Consider the following 23,534-nt stretch of genomic DNA (forward strand, 5'->3'; position numbering starts at 1 on the left):
CTTTGACATCATCGCTTTTTTACTTTCTTCTGAGGCAAGAGATACCTAATTTCAAGATTTCATGAACTCTAGTATACTAAGTATTTTCATAATCTTCATAAAAAAACAAAAGACCCTCCATGAGCTGAAAATGGGCTTTGACTTATTTCTCCAGTAGTGGTGCTAGATTTGCCCTGATCAGTCTGTACTCTTGTGCTTTCGATGCTTTGGGTTCAATGCCACGCTGTGAGAGAGGTTTGCTGGATTTGCCAGCTTGTGCAACAGAACGGACGTGGCCAGCTAACCCACAAGAGGTTCAATCTGTCCCTCTGGCTGTGCTAACAGTGGTCCCACAGCAGGTCACTGAGTTAACGAGGTTACCCTGGAGAGAAAGTTCAAGGAAATTTGGCACCTGCCTCAGCCCACTAATGCGCTCACTCAGGGTGAAGGTATGGAGGTTGGTCCAGTTTATCTGGGGTACCACCTGTTGCCTGTTTATGTCCTGCTTTAACCTCTCTCTTATCTTTTATGTTTATAATATCCTCTTTTCCTTCCCTTATCCCACACCATCCCACTCTTGTCAAAACTCCCTTTCTAGAAAGACACTGATGTGTATGTGAAAGCCCAAGCATGAGGTTCTTGAATGTTAAGTTTACCTCCAAAGGGTCGTTTTTCTCTTTGCAGCTATCAAAAGGTAATTGCCAACCATATCCCAAATAAAGGATTTTGCCATTTAGACATTTTTCTTCAAATTTTGCCACAGTGAGTAACAAATGTCTGACAGAGAGTAAGAGAAGCATTTTTTGCATTTATTCATTTTTTTTATTTTATAGCGGAAACCCCCAATGGTGGTAGATGATCTTTTTGAAGACATGAAAGATGGTGTGAAGCTGCTTGCTCTACTGGAGGTCCTGTCTGGGCAGAAACTGGTAAGGATGTTTTCTGTGACCAGACTTGTCAAACTGTTCCCATTTGGAATCTGGGGACTATGGAGTTGGGAGTATAAGGGGTGCTACCCGTGTAAGAGAAAGTTTTTCTCTTGCGGTTGGTAATACACAGGAAGCACTAGTCTATCGGTCACTTCTGGGAACGAGGAATAAATTTCCTTTCTCGTTCCTGCACACCCGTAGTAGATTTAAAACATTATGTATAGTGGTGGCAATCCTAGAAGTAAGAGTAAAGAACTTCATCGATAATCAATCCTGGTTAACTACTGCATCTGTACGGCATCCAGGAAGATTTGTCGGAAATTAACATCTAATGCACTTTAAGTGCTTACTTTCCATTTGGAAAGGATTGTTGGTCCATATCTGTGTATTTATATAGTTGTTGAAAATTAAGCCTTGGAATCAGCGTGGCATTTTTCATCCGCTTATGGACATTCTCTGTCATCAGTCGTTTGTAATAGGAACAGCATGTTCAGAATCATTTGTTGTTAAGCTCAATGGAACCAGCGGAGTGAAAAACAAATTGACAGTGACCTATAAAATCTGTTTTTCTACATTACTCGAATACTAAAATATTTATTTCTTTCTGGCTTATGTTTTTTCGTTTCAGAGTAATAGAGAGGTAAGTAGTTTGCAAACATAGATTATTTATGTGATGTTTGCCATAATTTTTAAAAGGCTCTCTGGAAATAATCTTCAGAATGTTGTATAATGCACTAGACATGGGGTCCAAAATTGGGGTACTTATTTTTTTCTTAATCTGTTGCATCATGACAAAGAGCTACACAGTCATTATTACTTGGATAATTGATTTTTTAAAAAGTGTTTTTGCCTGATCATAAATTTCCAGTTCATTTCTTGCGAGGAGCCTTCACCATAGCTTTTGTAACAGAGTTGTTTCTGGGAAGATACAAACTAATAATAATGATTTTGTGTAAGTCCTTATCTACTTGAATTCATATTATAGCAGATGCTTTTGGTGCCCCCAGCGCCATCTCAGATCACCTCTGATTCCAGTAGCCGCAGGAGTGGACGTGATCCATACCCTCCATCAGCATCTCAACTCAAGCACTGGCAGCCTGTCTCTGGGTTTCTGCCCTCAGGACTTTTATCAAAGCTGCAAGTTGCACAAGGCAGCCCTGAAGTGTGGGAGAGTTAATGGTCCCAAAGGGGATGGAAGTCTGAATAAAAATTCCAGCCTGGCATTTGTAGGAGGGATGATTTCAAGGCTTATTTCACACATGAGGTAGAGTGCCCCATTGGATCCCCAGCAGAACTGAGCCGTGGTTGCCCACTGTGGAGACCCTTAATAGCACATCGTACTATTATTGATTATTATTTATTGATTTTTCCTCCTTCCCTGTCTCACTCTCCATGCATCCTTACTCCTGCTACCTGGGATCACCTCCTCGGTCACCTGCATGCACCCAGGTTCTTATCTCAGTCTCCACGTTGAGAGAAATCAAAGAAGACGCATATGAAAAGCCAATTTGGAATAAACAGATATATGCATGAGCTAAATAAACTGGATTAACATTAGGATGTGGGAGTCATTGACCTGAAATATATACTCCCTTGGTGGTCTGATGTAACTGGCTATCTTCATATACCCTCCTGAATTAAGCTATTTACTTGAATTGAAGGAACCTTCATTACAATTCAAATGGGTATTTAAGAAACCTGTCATTCTAAGTGTCATTATGATTCTGCCATTGTACTCAGCCAACAGTATACAGAAACCTCAATGGGGATTACCTGCCAAGCTAAGTGATTCTAGAAAGAGTGTATATTTTGATACAAGAATCCTACTTCTGTTTAAGTGCGCTACTCATTCAGATGTGGTTACAATGATAGGATCTGGAAGCTAGAAGCAATTTCAGAAAGAATCTCAGCATTCTCATTTAACAGAGAAACTGAGACAGGGAAGGACAGTTTCTGATTTAACCTTTACTATTTATTTTTACTGAGCCCTTCAAGATTCTGAATTATATAAAATGAAATTACTCTGAAATTATAAATAAACCATCACAATGGTTATTTAAATTTTGTGCATGTAGACATTTTGGTTCAGGACCACATGAAGATGAAAAGCATCATTTAAAGGACTGAGTATCCTAGGCATTCTTGTAGACCTTTCAAAGAGAGAATGTGAACAAAAGCATTTCCCTCAGGAGCATTAGCACTGTTCGGGAAATCTATAATTATCTCATACGTACCACTCTATTAAAGAGCACTGTACTTTAACATCATGATTCACATAGCCCAGGACTCTGACTTTGACCATGATCATCTGGGAAATTCAGCCAAATACCTTAGTATTCCCTTTACCACCAGCATCTCAAGGTAAGGGAGGACTCTCAGTATCTTAGTTTCTTTTAATAACCTATTGACTCTTTTAATAACCTATTGACTCTTTTAATAACCTATAGACTCTCTTGTCTATGATTTTATTTCAGATGCTAGGGAGTTTTAAGTTTTTATAGTTATTATTCTTGGATTTCTGTGTGCCCTTTGATTATTATTTGTAGAACATTTACTCTTTGAATGGATCGGTGATTATATATCTTTAGTCACACATAAAGATAGGAACACTAAATTTAATTTTATACTTAGGATTTTTTTTTAAGAATGTGAAGAATTCCATAGAAAAATTAAAAATAATAGAAGCAATATGAATAGAGCTTAAGGACTGCAGAGAAATTCATTTCTTATCTATTTTGTTAACCTTCTGTATAGTATTATTAAAGACTCCTTAACACTCTGCGTTCAAGAGGAGCCTAAAAATCCACTTAAAAGTACACATGGGCATTCTTAGGAAATTGGGAGCATTGAAGGTCCCTGCACGTTCACCAGGTAACTTTGTTAAACATCAATCATGTATAGAGAGTAGAACTCAAGTCTGCAGCTGGGTTTGGCATTATCTTTTGACTGTTCAGCTAACATATCTGGAGTCTCTATTATGGATAAGGCACTGCCTTTGCCCTCTAAGGAGAACAAAGATGAATGAGGTATGGTTGGTGCCCTCAAAGAGCTTGTAGCCTGGTAGGGAGGATCACTGTATTAATTAGGGTAGGTCAGTTGTGTTAAAATAGATGGAAATATGGGGTAGAACTATACAATAGATGTTTATACCTTGCTCTTTTAGCCAGGATACAGCCAAAGAAGAAAAGCAGAGAAAAGGTATTTGCTTTACTAGATATCAGGTCTTACAGTGAAGCTTTATCACATAAGATAGTGCAGTGTTAATACAGGGATGGGCATATTGACTAATGCAGTAGAGTTGAGAAACAGACCAAGGCATGAATGGAAATTTAGTTTGTGTCAGAGGTGGATGTCAGATCTGGGAAGGAAAGATGGTTCAATAAATGGAACAGCAAGTAAAAGGTATAGTTGGATCCTTATCTCATGGCCTCTATAGAAATCAAATATACATGGATAAAGGCCCTAATGGCAAAACTACTTTAAACTCTTAGAAAATATAGGTGAATATCTCTGAGACATCAGGACAGGGAAAAAAATAAGGCAAAAAATATTAACTATAAAAGATTGTTACCTTTGACTACTTTAAAATTCAGAATATTTTTTAATCAAAAAACTTTAAAGAGGGCTTCCCTGGTGGCGCAGTGGTTGAGAATCTGCCTGCCAATGCAGGGGACACGGGTTCGAGCCCTTGTCTGGGAAGATCCCACATGCCGCAGAGCAACTAAGCCCGTGAGCCACAACTACTGAGCCTGCGCATCTGGAGCCTGTGCCCCGCAACAAGAGAGGCTGCGACAGTGAAAGGCCCGCGCACCGCGATGAAGAGTGGACCCTGCTTGCCGCAACTAGAGAAAGCCCTCGCACAGAAACGAAGACCCAACACAGCCAATAATAAATAAATAAATAAATAAATTAATTAATTAATTAAAACAAAAAAAAACTTTAAAGAAAGTGACAAAGTTAAAAATTGGTCAAAGATATTCACAATACAGGTTACAAAAGGATTAAGAAAGGATTATATCAAGAATATATGAGGTACATCTTCAAAACAATGAGTACAAACAACCCAAGAAAACTGGACAGCTACATGTAAAAGAATGAAATTAGAACACTCCCTAACACCATACACAAAAATAAACTCAAAATAGATTAAAGACCTAAACGTAAGGCTGGACACTATAAAACTCTTACAGGAAAACATAGAACGCTCTTTGACATAAATCGCAGCAAGATCTTTTTTGACCCACCTCCTAGAGTAATGAAAATGAAAACAAGAATAAGCAAATGGAGGAACCTCCATACTGTTCTCCATTTACATTCCCACCAACAGTAGAAGAGGGTTCCCTTTTCTCCACACCCTCTCCAGCATTTACTGTTTGCAGATTTTTTGATGATGGCCATTCTGACCAGTGTGAGGTGATACGTCACTGTAGTTTTGATTTGCATTTCTCTAATGATTAGTAATGTTGAGCATCTTTTCAGGTGTTTGTTGGCAATCTGTATACCTTCTTTGGAGAAAACTCTATTTAGGTCTTCTGCCCATTTTTGGATTGGGTTGTTTGTTTTCTTGATATTGAGCTGCATGAGCTGCTTGTATATTTTGGAGATTAATCCTTTGTCAGTTGCTTCGTTTGCAAATATTTTCTCCCATTCTGAGGGTTGTCTTTTCATCTTGTTTATGGTTTCCTTTGCTGTGCAGAAACCCTGAGAAAACCATAATTCAAAAAGAGTCATGTACCACAATGTTCATTGTAGCACTATTTAATCACCAGGACATGGAAGCAACCTAAGTGTCCATCGACATCTGAATGGATAAAGAAGATGTGGCACATATATACAACGGAATATTACTCAGCCATAAAAAGAAACGAAATTGAGTTATTTGTAGTGAGGTGGATGTACCTAGAGTCTGTCATACAGAGTGAAGTGAGTCAGAAAGAGAAAAACAAATACCATATGCTAACACATATATATGGAATCTAAAAAAAAAAAAAAAAGGTCATGAAGAACCTAGTGGCAAGACGGGAGTAAAGACACAGACCTACTAGAGAATGGACTTGAGGATACGGGGAGGGGGAAGGGTAAGGTGGGACAAAGTGAGAGAGTGGCATGGACATATATACACTACCAAACGTAAAATAGATAGCTAGTGGGAAGCAGCTGCATAGCACAGGGAGATCAGCTCGGTGCTTTGTGACCAGCTAGAAGGGGGGGATAGGGAGGGTGGGAGGGAGATGCAAGAGGGAGGGGATATGGGGATATATGTATACATATAGCTGATTCACTTTGTTATACAGCAGCAACTAACACAAAAATGTAAAGCAATTATACTCCAATAAAGATGTTTAAAAATAAATAAATAAATAAGTAAACAAATGGAACCTAATGAAACTTAAAAGCGTTTGCACAGCAAAGGAAACCATAAACGAGATGAAAACACAACCTTCAGAATGGGAGAAAATATTTGCAAACGAAGCAACTGACAAAGGATTAATCTCCAAAATATACAAGCAGCTCATGCAGCTCAATATCAAAAAAATAAACAACCCAATCAAAAATTGGGCAGAAGACCTAAATAGACATTTCTCCAAAGAAGACATACAGATGGCCAACAAATGCATGAAAAGATGCTCAACATCACTAATTATTAGAGAAATGCAAAGCAAAACTACAATGAGGTATCACCTCACACTGGTCAAAATGGCCATCATCAAAAAATCTACAAACAGTAAATGCTGGAGAGGGTGTGGAGAAAAGGGAACCCTCCTACACTGTTGGTGGAAATGTAAATTGGTACAGCCACTATGGAGAACAGTATGGAGGTTCCTTAAAAAACTGAAAATAGAACTACCATATGACCCAGCAATCCCACTCCTGGGCATATACCCAGAGAAAGCCATAATTCAAAAAGATACATGCACCCCAGTGTTCATTGCAGCACTGCTTACAATAGCCAAGACATGGAAGCAACCTAAATGTCCATCAACAGAGGAATGGATAAATAAGATGTGGCACATATATACAATGGAATATTACTCAGCCATTAAAAAGAATGAAATACTGCTATTTGCAGTAACATGGATGGTCCTAGAGATTGTCATACTGAGTGAAGTAAGTCAGACAAAGAGAAATATCGTATGATATCACTTGTATGTGGAATCTAAAAAGAAATGATACAAATGAATTTATTTACAAAACAGAAACAGACTCACAGACTTAGAGAACGAACTTATGGTTACCAGGGGGGAAGGTTGGGGGGAAGGGATAGTTAGGGAGTTTGGGATTGACATGTACACGCTGCTATATTTAAAATAGATAACCAACAGGGACCTACTGTATGGCCCAGGGAACTCTGCTTTATGTTATGTGGCAGCCTGGATGGGAAGGGAGTTTGGGGGAGAATGGATAGCACATGTATATGTATGGCTGAGTCGCTTTGCTGTGCACCTGAAACTATCACAACGTTGTTTATCGGCTATACTCCAATATAAAATAAAAAGTTAAGAAAAAAGATGTGGTACATCTATACAATGGAATATTACTCAGCCATTAAAAGGAACAAAATTGTGCCATTTGCAGGGTTGTGGATGGACCTAGAACCTGTCATACAGAGTGAAGTAAGTCAGAAATAGAAAAACAAATATCGTATAATATCACTTATATGTGGCATCTAGAAAAATGGTACAGATCAACTTATTTGCAAAGCAGAAATAGAGACACAGATGTAGAGAAAAAGCATATGGATACCAAGGCATGGGGGGTGGTGGGATGAATTGGGAGATTGGGATTGACATATATACACTACTATGTATAAAACAGATAACTAATGAGAACCTACTGTATAGCACAGGGAACTCTACTCAGTGCTCTGTGGTGACCTAAATGGGAAGGAAATCCAAAAAAGAGGGGATATATGTATATGTAGAGCTGATTCACTTTGCTGTACAGAAGAAACAAACACAACATTATAGAGCAACTATACTCCAATAAAAATTAATAAAAAGAAAAAGAAACAGAGGGTGAGATGTTCACACCATTGTTGAGCAGGGCAGTGCAAATGAAGACCACCATGAAAGACCATGTTACATACATTCAACTGAAAATAATTTTTTAAAGATAACTATCAAAATCAAGTGTTGGACAAAATACGTATCCACAGGATTATTCTTGTATTGCTGATAAGAGTGAGTAGTATAAACACTTTGGAAAAGTTTGGCGTTAGATTAGAAGTTCAAAAGTCACATTCCCCCTGACTCAGCAATTCCACTGTTAGGTATACATCCGAGAGAAACTCTTTATACTTGTACCAAAGGTGGGATGTACAAGAATGACCTATCAGCACAGGTCACATAGGAATAACCTGGAAATAATTCAGATTCACATCGGAAGGAGAGTAAATAAATGGCACAGTATATGGCTGTCAAAATGAATGAAATACAGCAACAGGAAACAATATGGATGAATGTTAGCAATCTTATTATGTGGAAAAGTAAGTATCAAAAGATTAATACAGCGATATTCTTTATATAAGAGCTAAGAACTGAAATAAATATTCTTTTTAAGAATGCAATAAATGAAATGAATGTGTATAAAAGGGAAAACATTGGACTGGGTTTATTGTGATGGTGGCCATGGTGTAGGAGTGCAGGGGGATGGAATGAATGGTAATATTGAGGGATGTGGCTTTTGTGCTTAATTTCTGGGTCCTGGCTTTGTTTTAGTTGTGGGTTCCTAGGTGCTTTTTACATTATAAAAGATAATTAATCAAATAACTAAATAAGTGGGCCATGCAAGAAAAGGATAAACATTTTTAAAGTATATTTTCTATTTATATATTTGTTTTAAATGATGTCATAAAAAATTACCTGTTGTTACACTTTTAACTGGAAATGAAAAGATACTTAGTTTTGAGCTCTAATGGGAGATTGTTTAGAGTTCTAGTGCCACAGAGAAGAGACCAGTCTATCAGCTCTGCAATCATGGACCTGTTATCCTCTTAGGTCTTGTAAATGTAATGTTATCTACTTCACTGAAATTATTTTGAGTTTTAAAATGAACAGTGTAGCACATAGAAAGCACTTACTATTTTATTCTATTTATTAAATTATTTATTAATTTATTATATTTTGCTGAATCAAACACAAGTAACTTAGTATCCTTGTACCAGAACATACTATTTCGCGAAGAACGTTTTCATTCTTACACTCCTACTTTTTAACCTTGGCTCATGTGCGCCATGCTTTTCGGTCCTTCAGGCAGAGAAATGCCACTAATACTGTCAGCAACTTTCATGTTAGTATGACTGAAAAAAAAATGTGAGTGACCAAGAGTACTTTTTTTAAGACTTTATTTTTTAGAGAAGTTTTAAGTTTATGACAAAATTGAGAGGAAAGGAGAGATTTCCCATTATCTCCTGCCCTCCACACGCACCAAGAGTACTTTTCATAAAAATACTTCCTAACTTGCAGGAATAACAGTCTTAGTAGACAACATAGGAATTTTGTGAATTTCCAACCTTAAGCACACAGAAACCTTAAGGGTAAGTGCATTCAGAAGCTGAGAATGAATGTATTTATTGAGTAAATTATACACCTTCCAAGTGCTGTGGGGATAACGCTCCTCTATGTATCTGCTAACCTTTATAGAAATTGAGTATGTTGGCTGTTCTTGAACATTCTTCAAATATATTTTGAATCCACTTAAATAGATTTTATAACTGTCTTTTTAATGTGTGCATTTTTACTTATTCCTATCCTTCCCCCTTTTATAGCCGTGTGAACAAGGACGCCGGATGAAGCGAATCCATGCTGTGGCGAACATTGGCACGGCACTCAAGTTCCTGGAAGGAAGGCAGGTAAGAGAGAAACAAAAACAAAACACTTCAAGAAGAAAGCGTGGACATACTAATATTTTCATTGTTGATTGTTGGGTAAAAACACTGCATGCAATCTATACAACATATATGTGCAATATTATTGTAAAATCATTTTAGACTTACAGAAGAGTGGCAAAAAAAAAAGGCACAGAGATTTCATGTCTGTACTTCAGCCAGCTTCCTCTAATGTGAGGGACTTATTTGTACATAGTACATATATGTAACATAGTACAACTACCAAATAAGGAAATTAAAATTGGTATGATACTGTTAAGTAAAGCATAGAAATTAATCTAATTTCATCATTTTTTCTCCAGTGTCTTATTTCTGTTCCAGGATCCAATCCAATAACATGCCTTGCATTTTAATTGTTGTGGCTCCTTTGTCTTTTCCATTCTATGACCTTGTCTTTCTGTGTCTTTCATGACCTTAATGATAACTGCTAGGCAGTTATTTTTCATAATATCTCTCAGTTTGGTTTGTGTGATGTTCTCCCATGATTAGATTGAGGGTATGCATTTTTGGCAAGAATTCCAAGGAAGTGATGTATTCTTCTCAGTGCATCAGTTTAGTGGATATAGACAGGATTCTGACTTGTCTTATTGCTGGTGATGCTAACCTCAACCACTTGATTAAGTCATCTGCTGAGTTTTTTTTTATGGTAAAACTACTATTTTTCCATTTATAATTCAGAAATAACTTAGGGGAGATAATTGAGATTATGCTAATATTCTGCTTCTTGCTCACTGATTTTAGCATCAGTTGCCTTCAATAATTACTTCTGTGCTGTTTGCATAATGATGATTTTGTTTTTCCCTCATTTCTTTTATACTTACTAATTGGAACTGTTATGTAAGAAAAAGATGACCTTTCTTCCCCATTTATTTATTTATTCAATTCCTTATTTATTTCATTATGGACTCATGGATATTTATTTTATTCTATAGTTATAATCCAGTATGACTACTATTATTGTTATTATTGTTATTATTTTGTTGCTCAGATTGTTCTAGCTTTGTCCATTAAGAGTTCCTTCAAGCTGGCTCCTGTACTCTTTTGACATGGCCCCATCCTTTTTCAAGCATTTCCTTATTTTCTGGAACTACAAATTTTCCAGGTTTATCTTATATTTTCCTTACCCTAGTCCTAGAATCAACCACTTCTCTAAGGAGGCTTTGTTCCTTTCATTAGTGAATGGCATTTAGAAACCAAGATTTGGGTGCTAGGTGTGCTCATGGCTACTGAGGTTTCATTGCCCTCTCAATATACAGATCTAGATATATGTATGTTTACTAATCTGGGTATACACACACATATCTATATTTCTCTCCCTTCCATCTCTCTCTCTCTCTCTCTCTCTCTCTGTTTCTTACTATATAGCTTCTTCTATTATGTGTGCATGTAAACCTTTACTTCAAATTGATACTTCTGATTTCAGTCCAATACCACAAGGTCCACTTCATGATGATTTCTTTCTGTTTTCTCTGACAGTGAGAAACCTGACTCTCATCTACAATGTATTCTCTTCTTTTTCATCCCTAGTATATACACATAAAGTAGTTTCAGAATTGCTAACCCACACCTTTGTGAGAAACATATTGACTAACTGGAGAACAGTATTTGTGTACAGTTCTTTCGGTTTTCAGCATTACAATATCCTGTCAAGAGACTGTTGTCCAGATTTACCTAGGTCACTTCTGTTCTCCCATCCTTTCAGTGTGATTATGTTATTCATTTGTAATAGAGTTAAGTAATATTCCATTTTGGGCAACCCCACACACATCCTAGTTGACTTTAATTATTTTTTATTTTAGAGAATGAGACATTATTATGATTCTATGAGTAAAAGTTACACTTAGAGAAGTGGCATTCCCTCCTCATCCTTACTTCTCCATTACCATTCTCCTTCCTTTTACTCCTTTTCTCACCTCTAGGTAACCAGTTTCTCCAATTTCTGATTTATCCTTCCTGTATTTCTTTTGCAGGAATGAGCAGGTTATTTTCATACACCACCTTCTTTCTTATACAAAGGTAGCATACTAGCGATACACCAGGTGCACTTTACCTTTTTCATGTAACAGTATATCCTGGAAATCCCTCAAATCAGTTCACAGAGATGTTCCTCATTCATTTTTACAGCTGCATAGTATTCCGTGGTCTGGATGTTCCAGAGTTTATTCAACCACTCTCTTACGAATGAGCATTTAGGTTGTTTCTAGCACTTTTCAAACAGAAACGATGATGCAATTAATAACTGTGCATAAGTATTTTTGTATTTGGAAGTGTATCTTCTGGGTAAATTTTTAGAAGTATGATTGTTGGGTCAAAACATAAGTGTGTATTTTGTTTTGTTAGGTGTTGACATATTTCCCTCCAGAAGGGTTGCACCAATCCTTTTAGATTTTAGCCTTTTCTAATTTGTGGAAATTCAGGAAGTCTGTGTTTGGCAATACCAAAACCAGCTTTATAAATGGATGCTTCAGGAAAATAGAATGATTCAGTTATTTACTTCTCTGTCTATATGCACTAAATTATTTCATTTATTCCACAAATGCATAATTGAATACTTTCTGTAAAACAAGAATTCTGGAAAATACAAAATTAAAGAAAAACTAGATTCTAGCTCTTAAATAATTTACATTTTGATGAGTTGTTAGTACAGTGAATCAGTATAAAGTTCAGTCAAGTGTGCTAACTTCACACCAAAGAGAGATTCTAAGCATTAAGATGGTATAGAAAAACAATCTTAGCTTCTAGTAGAATATTGGACATTGTTTCCAGGTCACTTTAACATCATTCTTAATGGAGTGTTTCTCTTCTTCCTTCTCTCGCTTCATGAGTTTTTCACGGAAAGCTGAAAAAAAAAGCCTAATTTAACAGGATATTTAGAGTTTTCCCAGTCATTTCGTCTTCCATTTTGGCTATATAACAATAGTGTCCTTCTTTGTTCTGATGTGTATTCGCTGGCTAGAATATGAAAACAAAATTCTTCTTATTAATTAATGTCTTGGAGAAAAATTTAATGACTTAACCCATGAAAGGCATTGTTTGTAAAGAGAACCAAATAGTCTTCTTTTCACAGAAGACTTGTTTGTACCAGGTCCATTTTCACAGAACAAACCTGAATAACTTTTTAAAAAGTAGAGGATTCAGATTTTAAATATTATATTTACTAAGGGCAAAAAGTAATGCATTTGAGTCTCAGGACAAAATCCAAAGTATTTCCTTTCTGTCCCCACAAATCCCTAACTACTTCGATTTTTTAAAAATCTACCTGAAATACATAGTTTTGGGCTTCTCTTTCTTGCATTTCTTTACCCCATTGGCTCACAAAATAAATGACAGTGGGGTAGAATGAGTTTTTGAAGACTCTTTGGTGCCCTCCCTCTTACTGTTTATTTTTGTTGTTTATAATTTAAGAACCTAAGTCTCAAACATATTTTCAAGAATTTGTCTTTAACCTTTGTATTTACTTTGTCCTCCATTTAGATTTTTTCTTTAGATGATAGAAGATTTGTTTAGTACTCGGATAAGGAATAATGAAGGCACTTTTCAAGTTTACTGAAGAAATCCCTACCATTGTGTTTATTTTCCACTTGTTTACAGGGTTACTGAATAAAGGCATATGTTAGTATTTGATAAGAATTGTATAAATTTGGCTCTAATGAATAGATTCATCACTACTTTCCACAAGTTCTTCTCCAGTGAGGTGTCAGGTGGATTATTCTAAATAGTAATACAGGGAGCCAGTCACTGACCACGTTTCCTAAAGCTTGCCATAGTGCACACAAGGACATAAATTTAGGTTCCTGTGAGGTCCAGATAGATGATGTAAACGATGTAGAAGCTGATTATGGTAGCAGGAAAACTGAGTAGTCCCATGTGCTGTCTGGAAGAAAGAAGCAAATACTCAATTCCATCTGGAGTTACCTCGATGAAATGCAAGCACAGTGATCCCAGGTTTAACAATTGAATGAGAAAAGCCAGTAGTCTGGATTTTTATTGAAATCTTATTATTTATTTAATTTATTTAAATTATTTATTAAATATGCAGGTATTTGGCTACCTATATATATATAGGTAGAAAACAACTTATAAAGTGGTAATGCATCTATTCATTAGGTTTTCCAATATATCAAGAAAAGCTGGTAATCTGGATTTTTTATTTAAATTTTTTTGAAATATTTCCCAAATAATTCAAATATTTTTTTGAAACGTCTGTGGGCCTTGTATTAGTCTGCTATGGCTGCCGTAACAGAATACCACAGACTGGATAGCTTAAACAACAGAAATGTATTTTCTCACAGTTCTGGAGGCTGAAAGTCCAAGATCAAGGTGTCATCAGGGTTGATTTCCTCCTTTTTTCCAGGCTTGCCGACAGCTGCTTTGGCACTGTGCTTTCACGTGACCTTTCTTGTGTGTGTGTGCGGAGAGAGAGCGAGAAAGTGAGAGTGAGAGTTCCGGTGTTTCTTCCTCTTCTTGTAAGGATACCAGTGCTATTGGATTAGGGCTCACTCTTATAACCTTGTTTCACCTTAATTGTCTCCTTAAAGGTTCTATCTCCAAATGCAGTCACATTGGGGGTTAGGGCCTCAACATGTGAATTTTGAAGATAATTCAGTCCATTCAGGCCTCTGGCTTACAAAATCGAACTTCTCCAAACCTAGAGGTTTTGTTAAAACAGATTCTTAGGCCGCCTTCCTTATTTTCTGGCTCAGAAGGTCTGAGGTGAAGTCCATCTATGTGATTCATCCTTTCTGGTTTCTGGAATTCTTCAGTCTCTTTGGATGTGTCTTTATTGCCCATCCCACAATCTTAGGGCTATTAAAAGTTTATTGTATATTTCATAGGATTTTGCAAGGGAGAGGAGGTAAAACAAACAAAGAACCTGTGCTTCCCAAACCCATTATGGTTTTTAAGTTTTTAAGAAAGAAAATAATTTTGAAAAATATTTTTTCTTCACAAGTTGAGCAAAAGATCTTCAGGTTCCATAATAAGCTGAATGTATAAACTTCAAAGTGCAGTTGGAGCTGGGTTGAGGTAGAAAATTCAACTTATATATTCAATTGCATTTTAAAAAAGAATGATATATAAGGAAAGAGAAATAATTTGTCCTCTATGAAAGGCATTAATCTTGTGGTTATTAGCATGTATTATAAATTTGTGGCCCATGGATACTAAAATGGATATAGAGAAAATTCTGGAGAAATTTTAAAATGGAGCAATCAAAATGATTATAAAGATTATAATAGGTTCTGTCATAAAAGATTAAAGAAATGTGACACTCTTTATTTTCCACCAACAAGTATTTTATATCTTACACAGTGCTAGGTTTAAAAGAAGTAGACACATGATCTTGTGATCTGTGGAAGTTCTCAATTTTTTTCTGTCTCTGAACCTGACGAGTGAACTTCAGCAGTGAGATAAAATCCCATGGGTATATCTCAAATTATTTACAGTGACTTTTGTGCTAGCTTTTACTTTACTCCTCAGATGTATAACTAGTAAATTTAAACTAATTACTCACGAGTAAGGTGTTTGTGGGATGATTTTGCTTCTGATATTTTTTAAAAAGTAAGCTATTTACAAACTTCTGAACTTTATTTTAATATCACACCTTATTCAATCTTGGCTGAGAATTACTGAGCTAGAAGTCTAAGGAGTACTTTAGTTTTTTTCTAATTTGTCCAGGGATTATGAAGAGGGGGATGAGCAGTTAATTGTATTCTATAGAGGTTGACTGAGCTGGACCTACCATACAAGTCTATTTTCCTGGGACTTTCTCATAGTTGGGAAGACATTGAAATGAATAATCGGGGACGATTATAGACAGATTAATTCTGAGTGCTTTATAGTTGTCAGTGCCCCAAAGTAGGGAACTGAATCCCCACAGTCTCTTTCTACTCTCTTAACTATTTCTCTTAACAATTAACTATTTTTCTTAACTATTTCTTGGCTTTCCTTTATCTTTTAAATGTATTCTGCAAATCACGCTCTAAATTTACCACCTGCATTTTTATTCCCTTTGAACAAATAATGTGGATTTTGAAGGACTATTTATGTATATGTATCATCTTCTCCCTTTGTTTTTCATGTCAGTCCATGTACAGAGGATCACCGGTTAGTACAAATTTTAGAATTTTTAACTCCTGACTTTTATAGGTAAAAGAGAACATAAGTTTCATGCTATTTGGTAACAAATTTCAAAGTAAGTGCATCTTCTTAAACTTCCCCTTACAGTTTCTTTTACGTTCCAGTCAACCTCTGAATGTAAAGAATAACCTTTTTTTTTTTTTTTCCTGTCTGGCATTTTGTTGGTAATTCCTCGCATGATGTCATATTTTTTTCACCTTTAAACCAGTTTTTGAAATTCGTTCTGTAGTTGTGTTTATTGTGTGCACCTAATGAATGCCCCTGAAATTTCCACTGAGACCGTGTGCTCGTTTGTTTTTATGGCTCACCCTGCTTATTCTTGTGTACTGCTGCACAGGCATGACCAAATGTTATTGACGTCTAGTAAACTGCTACTTATTGCATAATTAAATGGTCTGTAATCTTCTAGTACATTACTAGTACAGTTTTTCTTTTTAAACAGATTAAATTAGTCAACATTAACTCCACTGATATAGCTGATGGCCGACCCTCGATAGTTCTCGGATTGATGTGGACCATTATTCTGTATTTCCAGGTATTGTGCTTCTTCAGCTCTCTTTTCAGTTGATATAAATGTCACAGATGGAGGTAGTGGTGGACATTTTAATAATGAATAATGCCCTCATTTTCTGTACCTTTGCGGCTGAACCTCAAGTTAGCAGAGATGTGACCTTCACATGTACATTGTTTTTTGTTGGCGGAAAATGCCCTCTTTTTCTCTGCTAAGGTGTTATATATGGAACTCCCCAAAGAACTCGGCCAGGTACCCAATCCGAAAAGTGGGTAGAACACGATGGAGATGAAATATTGGTGTAAAAAGAGTTCAGGAAGTTTTTCTTTGTCCTCTGGAAGGGAGCGGTTCTATGGTCCTATTAGACATTAAGGGGAGAAATTAACTTGCTGTTCTCTCTGGGATAATTCTTCTAGCCGTAAGGTTGTTTTTTAAAGAAATGGACTTTATTTTTTTAGAGCAGTTTGAGGTTCTCAGCAAAACTGAGCAAAGAGTACAGAAATTTCCCATGTACCCCCTGCACCCACACATGCATAGCCTCCCCTTAACCAGTATCCCCCATGGGAGTGGAACATTGGTTACAATTAATGAACCTTTACTGACACATCACTATCATTTCAAGGTTCATAGTTTACATTAGGATTCACTCTTGGTGTGCACATTCTTTGAGTTTGGAGAACCATTAGGTTTTGTTTTCTTCATTCATGCATGTATTTAACAAGTGTTCATTACTGTGTACAAGGTCCCATTTTAGATGTGGTTGGAAGTGCAAACAGGAGTAAGACATGGGTCGTGCTCTTTAAGAGCTTATATTGTTGGGAGGTTAAGGGTGTTAAGATCAATCAAGTTGGAAAAGTAAAGCACCTGAGAAGAGAAGAACAAAGATAATGCTGACGTTTTGCCGACTCTTGATGCGCACGCAGATTGAGGAGTTGACCAGCAACCTACCGCAGCTGCAGTCTCTGTCCAGCAGCACATCCTCCGTGGACAGCATGGTCAGCTCTGAGACCGCCAGCCCCCCAAGCAAACGCAAGGTGGCCACCAAGATCCAAGGAAATGCTAAGAAGGCTTTATTAAAGTGGGTCCAGTACACAGTCGCCAAGTAAGTACCAAGAAGGAGTTTGTTTAAATTAGAAACCCTTGAATAATTTGAGTTATCAATTTATGACTGAGTGCACATTCCAGTGACTGCAAAATTTGTGGCGACATATGAATGAATGGCTTTGCTTCGGCTCTCATTTCACTCTTCCCTTGAATTATAATGTAAACAGAAAGCATCCCTGATACTCTAGGAAAATGGTGTAATAAAACTAATTCCTTCTTCACTTGTGTGATGGGACCCAACTAAGTTGTTTAATCCCTACACTTGATTAGCATGAGGACTAATTCCATTTAGGTCATTGTTTGGATTTTCTGCTGCTATTAGATAATCTTTACACAAATAAATTAGAGGTTTAAACGTGATTTTCTCTTCATAAGACTATTGAGTTCTATTTAATAATATTGTGGACTAAGGTCCACATCCTGAAATAATCATATTTGTTTTTATACCTTGAAACTTTCTAGCAATTTTATTTTTTAATGTTTTCTTTGATCTTATCTTTTATCTGGAATGTACATTCTTTTGTCAGCTCCAGCTATATGGTCTGGGAGTTTGCTTCTAAGCATAATAAATTTACATGTGTGCACATATATGTGAGAATACTGGATATAAAATTACTACTCTCAAAAAGTACTTTCTCATAGCAATTTCAATAGAGTTTTCAATTGATCATACCAATATTTTGTGGTCAGATGTGGTAAGTAATAAGATCTCTTCACCTAGAAGTTGTGTTTTTGTAAGATTTTCCTAAATGACATGTAAAATTAACTCACTTTCTATTTTGTTTCACATGCCTAGATATAACCCACATCTAATTCTCTCCTTCTGGAAAATAGTTGTAAACAAGTACTTATCATTATAAAACACTGAGGCACTAAACACAGGAAGTTCTATTTTTAAAGAGTTTGAAGAGCAAAAATAAGGAGAGAAAAAAATAAACATAGAGAAGATGTAATTAGTGTTACTAACTTATATAGTTTTGCTTAACTTGTGAAGTGTGTTGGTGGTTTTCTAATTTGGGGTATATTTTTATGATTCAAGTTGCAATTAAAAATATTTCTGAAAGCAAAGCTTTGTGGCTCTTGGGACTCTAGTAGGGATGAAATTAAAAGCCCTTCCCACATTGCTGGCATACTCTTTGCATTCCATCTACAGTGGGTATTACTAATCTCTTCTGCAGCTTAACCAAGCAGGGAGAAGAAACATGTTGGGTAGGGGAGGACTGGTGACCACCTGCTACAACATATATCATGATGCTATCGCGATAAAACTTTGTAATAATGTCAATGTGATATTCTGTTGTCTGTTGCTCCACACAGCATTTAATTAAACAAAGTAAATAAATTTTCATTTAATATTATATAGTTTGAAAGAAAATCAAATTCGATGATGTTGGAGTTTTCCTGCATAAGTTTTGTTTCACACATGATGTGCAGGGGTCTAATAATAATCGTCATTCCTGCAACTTGTATGTTTGTAACATTGGTGGAAGTTGTATTTTCCTTACCTGTATAAATGTCCAGATTTGTGGACCCAAGGATTCTCCACCTATCAACACCTCAATGAGATCCATTTATTTAACAGCTGCATAAATTGTAGAGATTTAGGGAGATGACCGCTTTCTGCCATGAATAGTCTGGAATGGACACATGATTCCATCATGCTACCACATTGTTGATAATTTTTCTAAAAGCTATTTTACACTATCCTGGTATTTATTTTTCAAGCAATTTCTTACCTGACATGGATAAAGTAACTTTAGAATCTGTACCTAGTTCAGTATATGACATGTCTGTAAAATTATAATTTGTGAGACTCCGTAGTGTGAAGGTTTATCCATCTCACAAGACTGAAGATGGCGAAAAAGGATAAAGCATCCAGTGAACACCAAATTGTCAGAGTGTATTCAGTTTTCATATAAAATTTCAAAATACTTGAGAAGTAAATCAAAAAACTGTTTCAGTAACACAAGATAGTTAATACCCCTTCTTCTTTTTTTTTTTTTACCAATTTCGTCTACTATCTGTACTGTCAGAAATGAAAGCATGTCTGACATTTGCATACCTTCTTTTCAAATGTCTAAGAACAGTTGTATTTTAGGACAAAAATCAGTAAGATAACCAAACAAATGAAGACATGTGTATCCAGATCCATTCAAAATAACTTGAAGCAAATATGTATTAGCCTATAAACTGGGTGTACTTCTTTAAGTGATGAATCTAAGTTTCTTTAAGTTTGTATCACTTCTTTAAGTGAGGTATCTAAATTTTCTTTGATTTTGTATCTACAATTCAGAGGCTTGGACTAAAGCTTTTTAGGAATATCACCTACTAGTTTGATCTAATACAAATCATTATAGGTGTGTGTGCGTGTGTGTGTGTGTGTGTGTGTGTGTGTGTATTCAACAAATAAGGAGGAAGACCATGTAACAAACCATTTTTAATCGTTCCAACATGGTGAATATTTAGGAAAACATTTTATATATTTCTTTTTTGAAAGTGTCTAAATAAAGTTCAAGAAAATCAGAAAATATCTAATACATGATGAATATTTATCAGCTGTTCACTTATTTACACCCACCTTAAATTTTTTTTTTTAGTTTTCTTTTTTTTTTTCTTTATACAGCAGGTTCTTATTAGTCATCCATTTTATAAAAATCAGTGTATACATGTCAATCCTAATCTCCCAATTCATCACACCACCACCACCACCCCCGGCCACTTTCCCCCCTTGCTGTCCATACGTTGGTTCTCTACATCTGTGTCTCTATTTCTTCCCTGCAAACCGGTTCATCTGTACCATTTTTCTAGGTTCCACATATATGTGTTAGCATACGGTATTTGTTTTTCTCTTTCTGACTTACTTCACTCTGTATGACAGTCTCTAGATCCACCCACATCTCTACAAATGACCCAATTTCGTTCCTTTATATGGCTGAGTAGTATTCCATTGTATATATGTACCACATCTTCTTTATCCATTAGTCTGTCAGAGGGCATTTAGGTTGCTTCTGTGACCTGGCTATTGTAAATAGTGCTGCAATGAACATTGTGGTACATGACTATTTTTGAGTTATGGTTTTCTCTGGGTATATGCCCAGTAGTGGGATTGCTGGATCATATGGTAATTCTGTTTTTAGTTTTTTAAGGAACCTCCATACTCTTCTCCATAGTGGCTGTAACAATTTACATTCCCACCAACAGTGCAAGAGGGTTCCCTTTTCTCCACACCATCTCCAGCATTTGTTGTTTGTAGATTTTCTGATGATGCCCATTCTAACTGGTGTGAGGTGATACCTCATTGTAGTTTTGATTTGCAGTTCTCTAATAATTAGTGATGTTGAGCAGCTTTTCATGTGCTTCTTGGCTATCTGTATGTCTTCTTTGGGGAAAAGTCTGTTTAGGTCTTCTACCCATTTTTGGATTGGGTTCTTTGTGTTTTTTTAATATTGAGCTGCATGAGCTGTTTATATATTTTGGAGACTAATCCTTTGTCTGTTGATTCGTTTGCAAATATTTTCTCGCATTCTGAGGGTTGTCTTTTCGTCTTGTTTATGGTTTCCTTTGCTGTGCAAAAGCTTTTAAGTTTCAGTAGGTCCCATTTGTTTATTTTTGTTTTTACTTCCATTACTGTAGGAGGTGGATCAAAAAAGATCTTGCTGTGGTTTATGTCAAAGAGTGTTCTTCCTATGTTTTCCTGTAAGAGTTTTATAGTGTCCGGTCTTACATTTAGGTCTCTAATCCATTTTGAGTTTATTTCTCTTTATGGTGTTAAGGAGTGTTCTAATTTCATTCTTTTACATGTAGCTGTCCAGTTTTCCCAGCACCACTTATTGAAGAGACTGTCTTTTCTCCATTGTATATCCTTGCCTCCTTTGTCATAGATTAGTTGACCATAGGTGCGTCGGTTTATCTCTGGGCTTTCTATCTTGTTCCATTGATCTATATTTCTGTTTCTGTGCCAGTACCATATTGTCTTGATTACTGTAGCTTTGTAGTATAGTCTGAAGTCAGGGAGTCTGATTCCTCCAGCTCCATTTTTTCCCCTCAAGACTGCTTTGGCTATTGGGGGTCTTTTGTGTTTCCATACAAATTTTAAGATTTTTTGTTCTAGTTCTGTAAAAAATGCCATTGGTAATTTGATAGAGATTGCATTGAATCTGTAGATTGCTTTGGGTAGTATAGTCATTTTCACAATATTGATTCTTCCAATCCAAGAATATGGTATATCTCTCCATCTGTTGGTATCATCTTTAATTTCTTTCATCAGTGTCTTATAGTTTTCTGCATAAAGGTCTTTTGTCTCCCTAGGTATGTTTATTCCTAGGTATTTTATTCTTTTTGTTGCAGTGGTAAATGGGAGTGTTTCCTTAATTTCTCTTTCAGATTTTTCATCATTAGTGTATAGGAATGCAAGAGATTTCTGTGCATTAATTTTGTATCCTGCAACTTTTCCAGATTCATTGATTAGCACTAGTAGTTTTCTGGTGGCATCTTTAGGATTCTCTATGTATAGTATCATGTCATCTGCAAACGATGACAGTTTTAACTTCTTCTTTTCCAATTTGTATTCCTTTTATTTCTTTTTCTTCTCTGATTGCCATAGCTAGGACTTCCAATACTATGTTGAATAATAGTGGTGAGAGTGGACATCCTTGTCTTGTTCCTGATCTTAGAGGAAATGCTTCCAGTTTTTCACCATTGAGAATGATGTTTGCTGTGGGTTTGTCATATATGGCCTTTATTATGTCGAGGTAGTTTCCCTCTGTGCTCTCTTTCTGGAGAGTTTTTATCATAAATGGGTGTTGAATTTTGTCAAAAGCTTTTTCTGCATCTATTGAGTGATCATATGGTTTTTATTCTTCAGTTTGTTAATATGGTGTATCACATTGATTGATTTGTGTATATTGAAGAATCCTTGCATCCCTGGGATAAATCCCACTTGATCATGGTGTATGATCCCTTTAATGTGTTGTTGGATTCTGTTTGCTAGTATTTTGTTGAGGATTCTTGCATCTATATTCATCAGTGATATTGGTCTGTAATTTTCTTTTTTTGTAGTATCTTTGTCTGGTTTTGGAATCAGGGTGATGGTGGCCTCATAGAATGAGTTTGGGAGTGTTCCTTCCTGTGCAACTTTTTGGAAGAGTTTGAGAAGGGTGGGTGTTAGCGCTTCTCTAAATGTTTGATAGACTTCACCTGTGAAGCCATCTGGTCCCAGACTTTTGTTTGTTGGAAGATTTTTAATCACAGTTTCAATTTCATGACTTGTGATTGGTCTGTTCATATTTTCTATTTCTTCCTGGTTCAGTCTTGGAAGGTTATACCTTTCTAAGAATTTGTCCATTTCTTCCAGGTTGTCCATTTTATTGGCATAGAGTTGCTTGTAGTAGTCTCTTAGGATGCTTTGTATTTCTGCGGTGTCTGTTGTAACTTCTCCTTTTTCATTTCTAATTTTATTGATTTGCGTCCTCTCCCTCTTTTTCTTGATGAGTCTGGCTAATGGTTTATCAATTTTCTTTATCTTCTCAAAGAACCAGCTTTTAGTTTTATTGATCTTTGCTATTGTTTTCTTTGTTTCTATTTCATTTATTTCTGCTCTGATCTTGATGATTTCTTTCCTTCTGCTAACTTTGGGTTTTGTTTGTTCTTCTTTCTCTAGTTCCTTTAGGTGTAAGGATAGATTGTTTATTTGAGATTTTTCTTGTTTCTTGAGGTAGGCTTGTATAGCTATAAACTTCCCTCTTAGAACTGCTTTTGCTGCATCCCATAGGTTTTGGATCGTTGTGTTTTCATTGTCATTTTTCTCTAGGTAGTTTTTGAATTCCTCTTTGATTTCTTCAGTCCACGTGTTTGTGTTTGTTATGTTTTTTTCCCTATAAGTGATTTCTAATCTCATAGTGTTGTGGTCAGAAAAGATGCTTGATATGATTTCAATTTTCTTAAATTTACTGAGGTTTGATTTGTGACCCAAGATGTGATCTATCCT

The 23,534-nt window shown here is 36.1% G+C and overlaps 1 protein-coding gene across 1 annotated transcript in view; it reads left to right on the forward strand.

The window, feature by feature from the left end:
• Positions 1-23,534, forward strand: part of SYNE1 (spectrin repeat containing nuclear envelope protein 1) — a 448,877-nt gene that overhangs the window by 86,044 nt on the left and 339,299 nt on the right. Inside the window, exons 3-6 of the mRNA XM_061207647.1 lie at positions 813-908; positions 9,676-9,759; positions 16,376-16,468; positions 17,368-17,546. Coding sequence (XP_061063630.1) covers positions 813-908; positions 9,676-9,759; positions 16,376-16,468; positions 17,368-17,546 — 452 coding nt within the window. The remainder of the gene's footprint in view (positions 1-812; positions 909-9,675; positions 9,760-16,375; positions 16,469-17,367; positions 17,547-23,534) is intronic.

The sequence above is a fragment of the Eubalaena glacialis genome, chromosome 12 (genome assembly GCF_028564815.1).
Source record: "Eubalaena glacialis isolate mEubGla1 chromosome 12, mEubGla1.1.hap2.+ XY, whole genome shotgun sequence".
NCBI lineage: Eukaryota > Metazoa > Chordata > Mammalia > Artiodactyla > Balaenidae > Eubalaena > Eubalaena glacialis.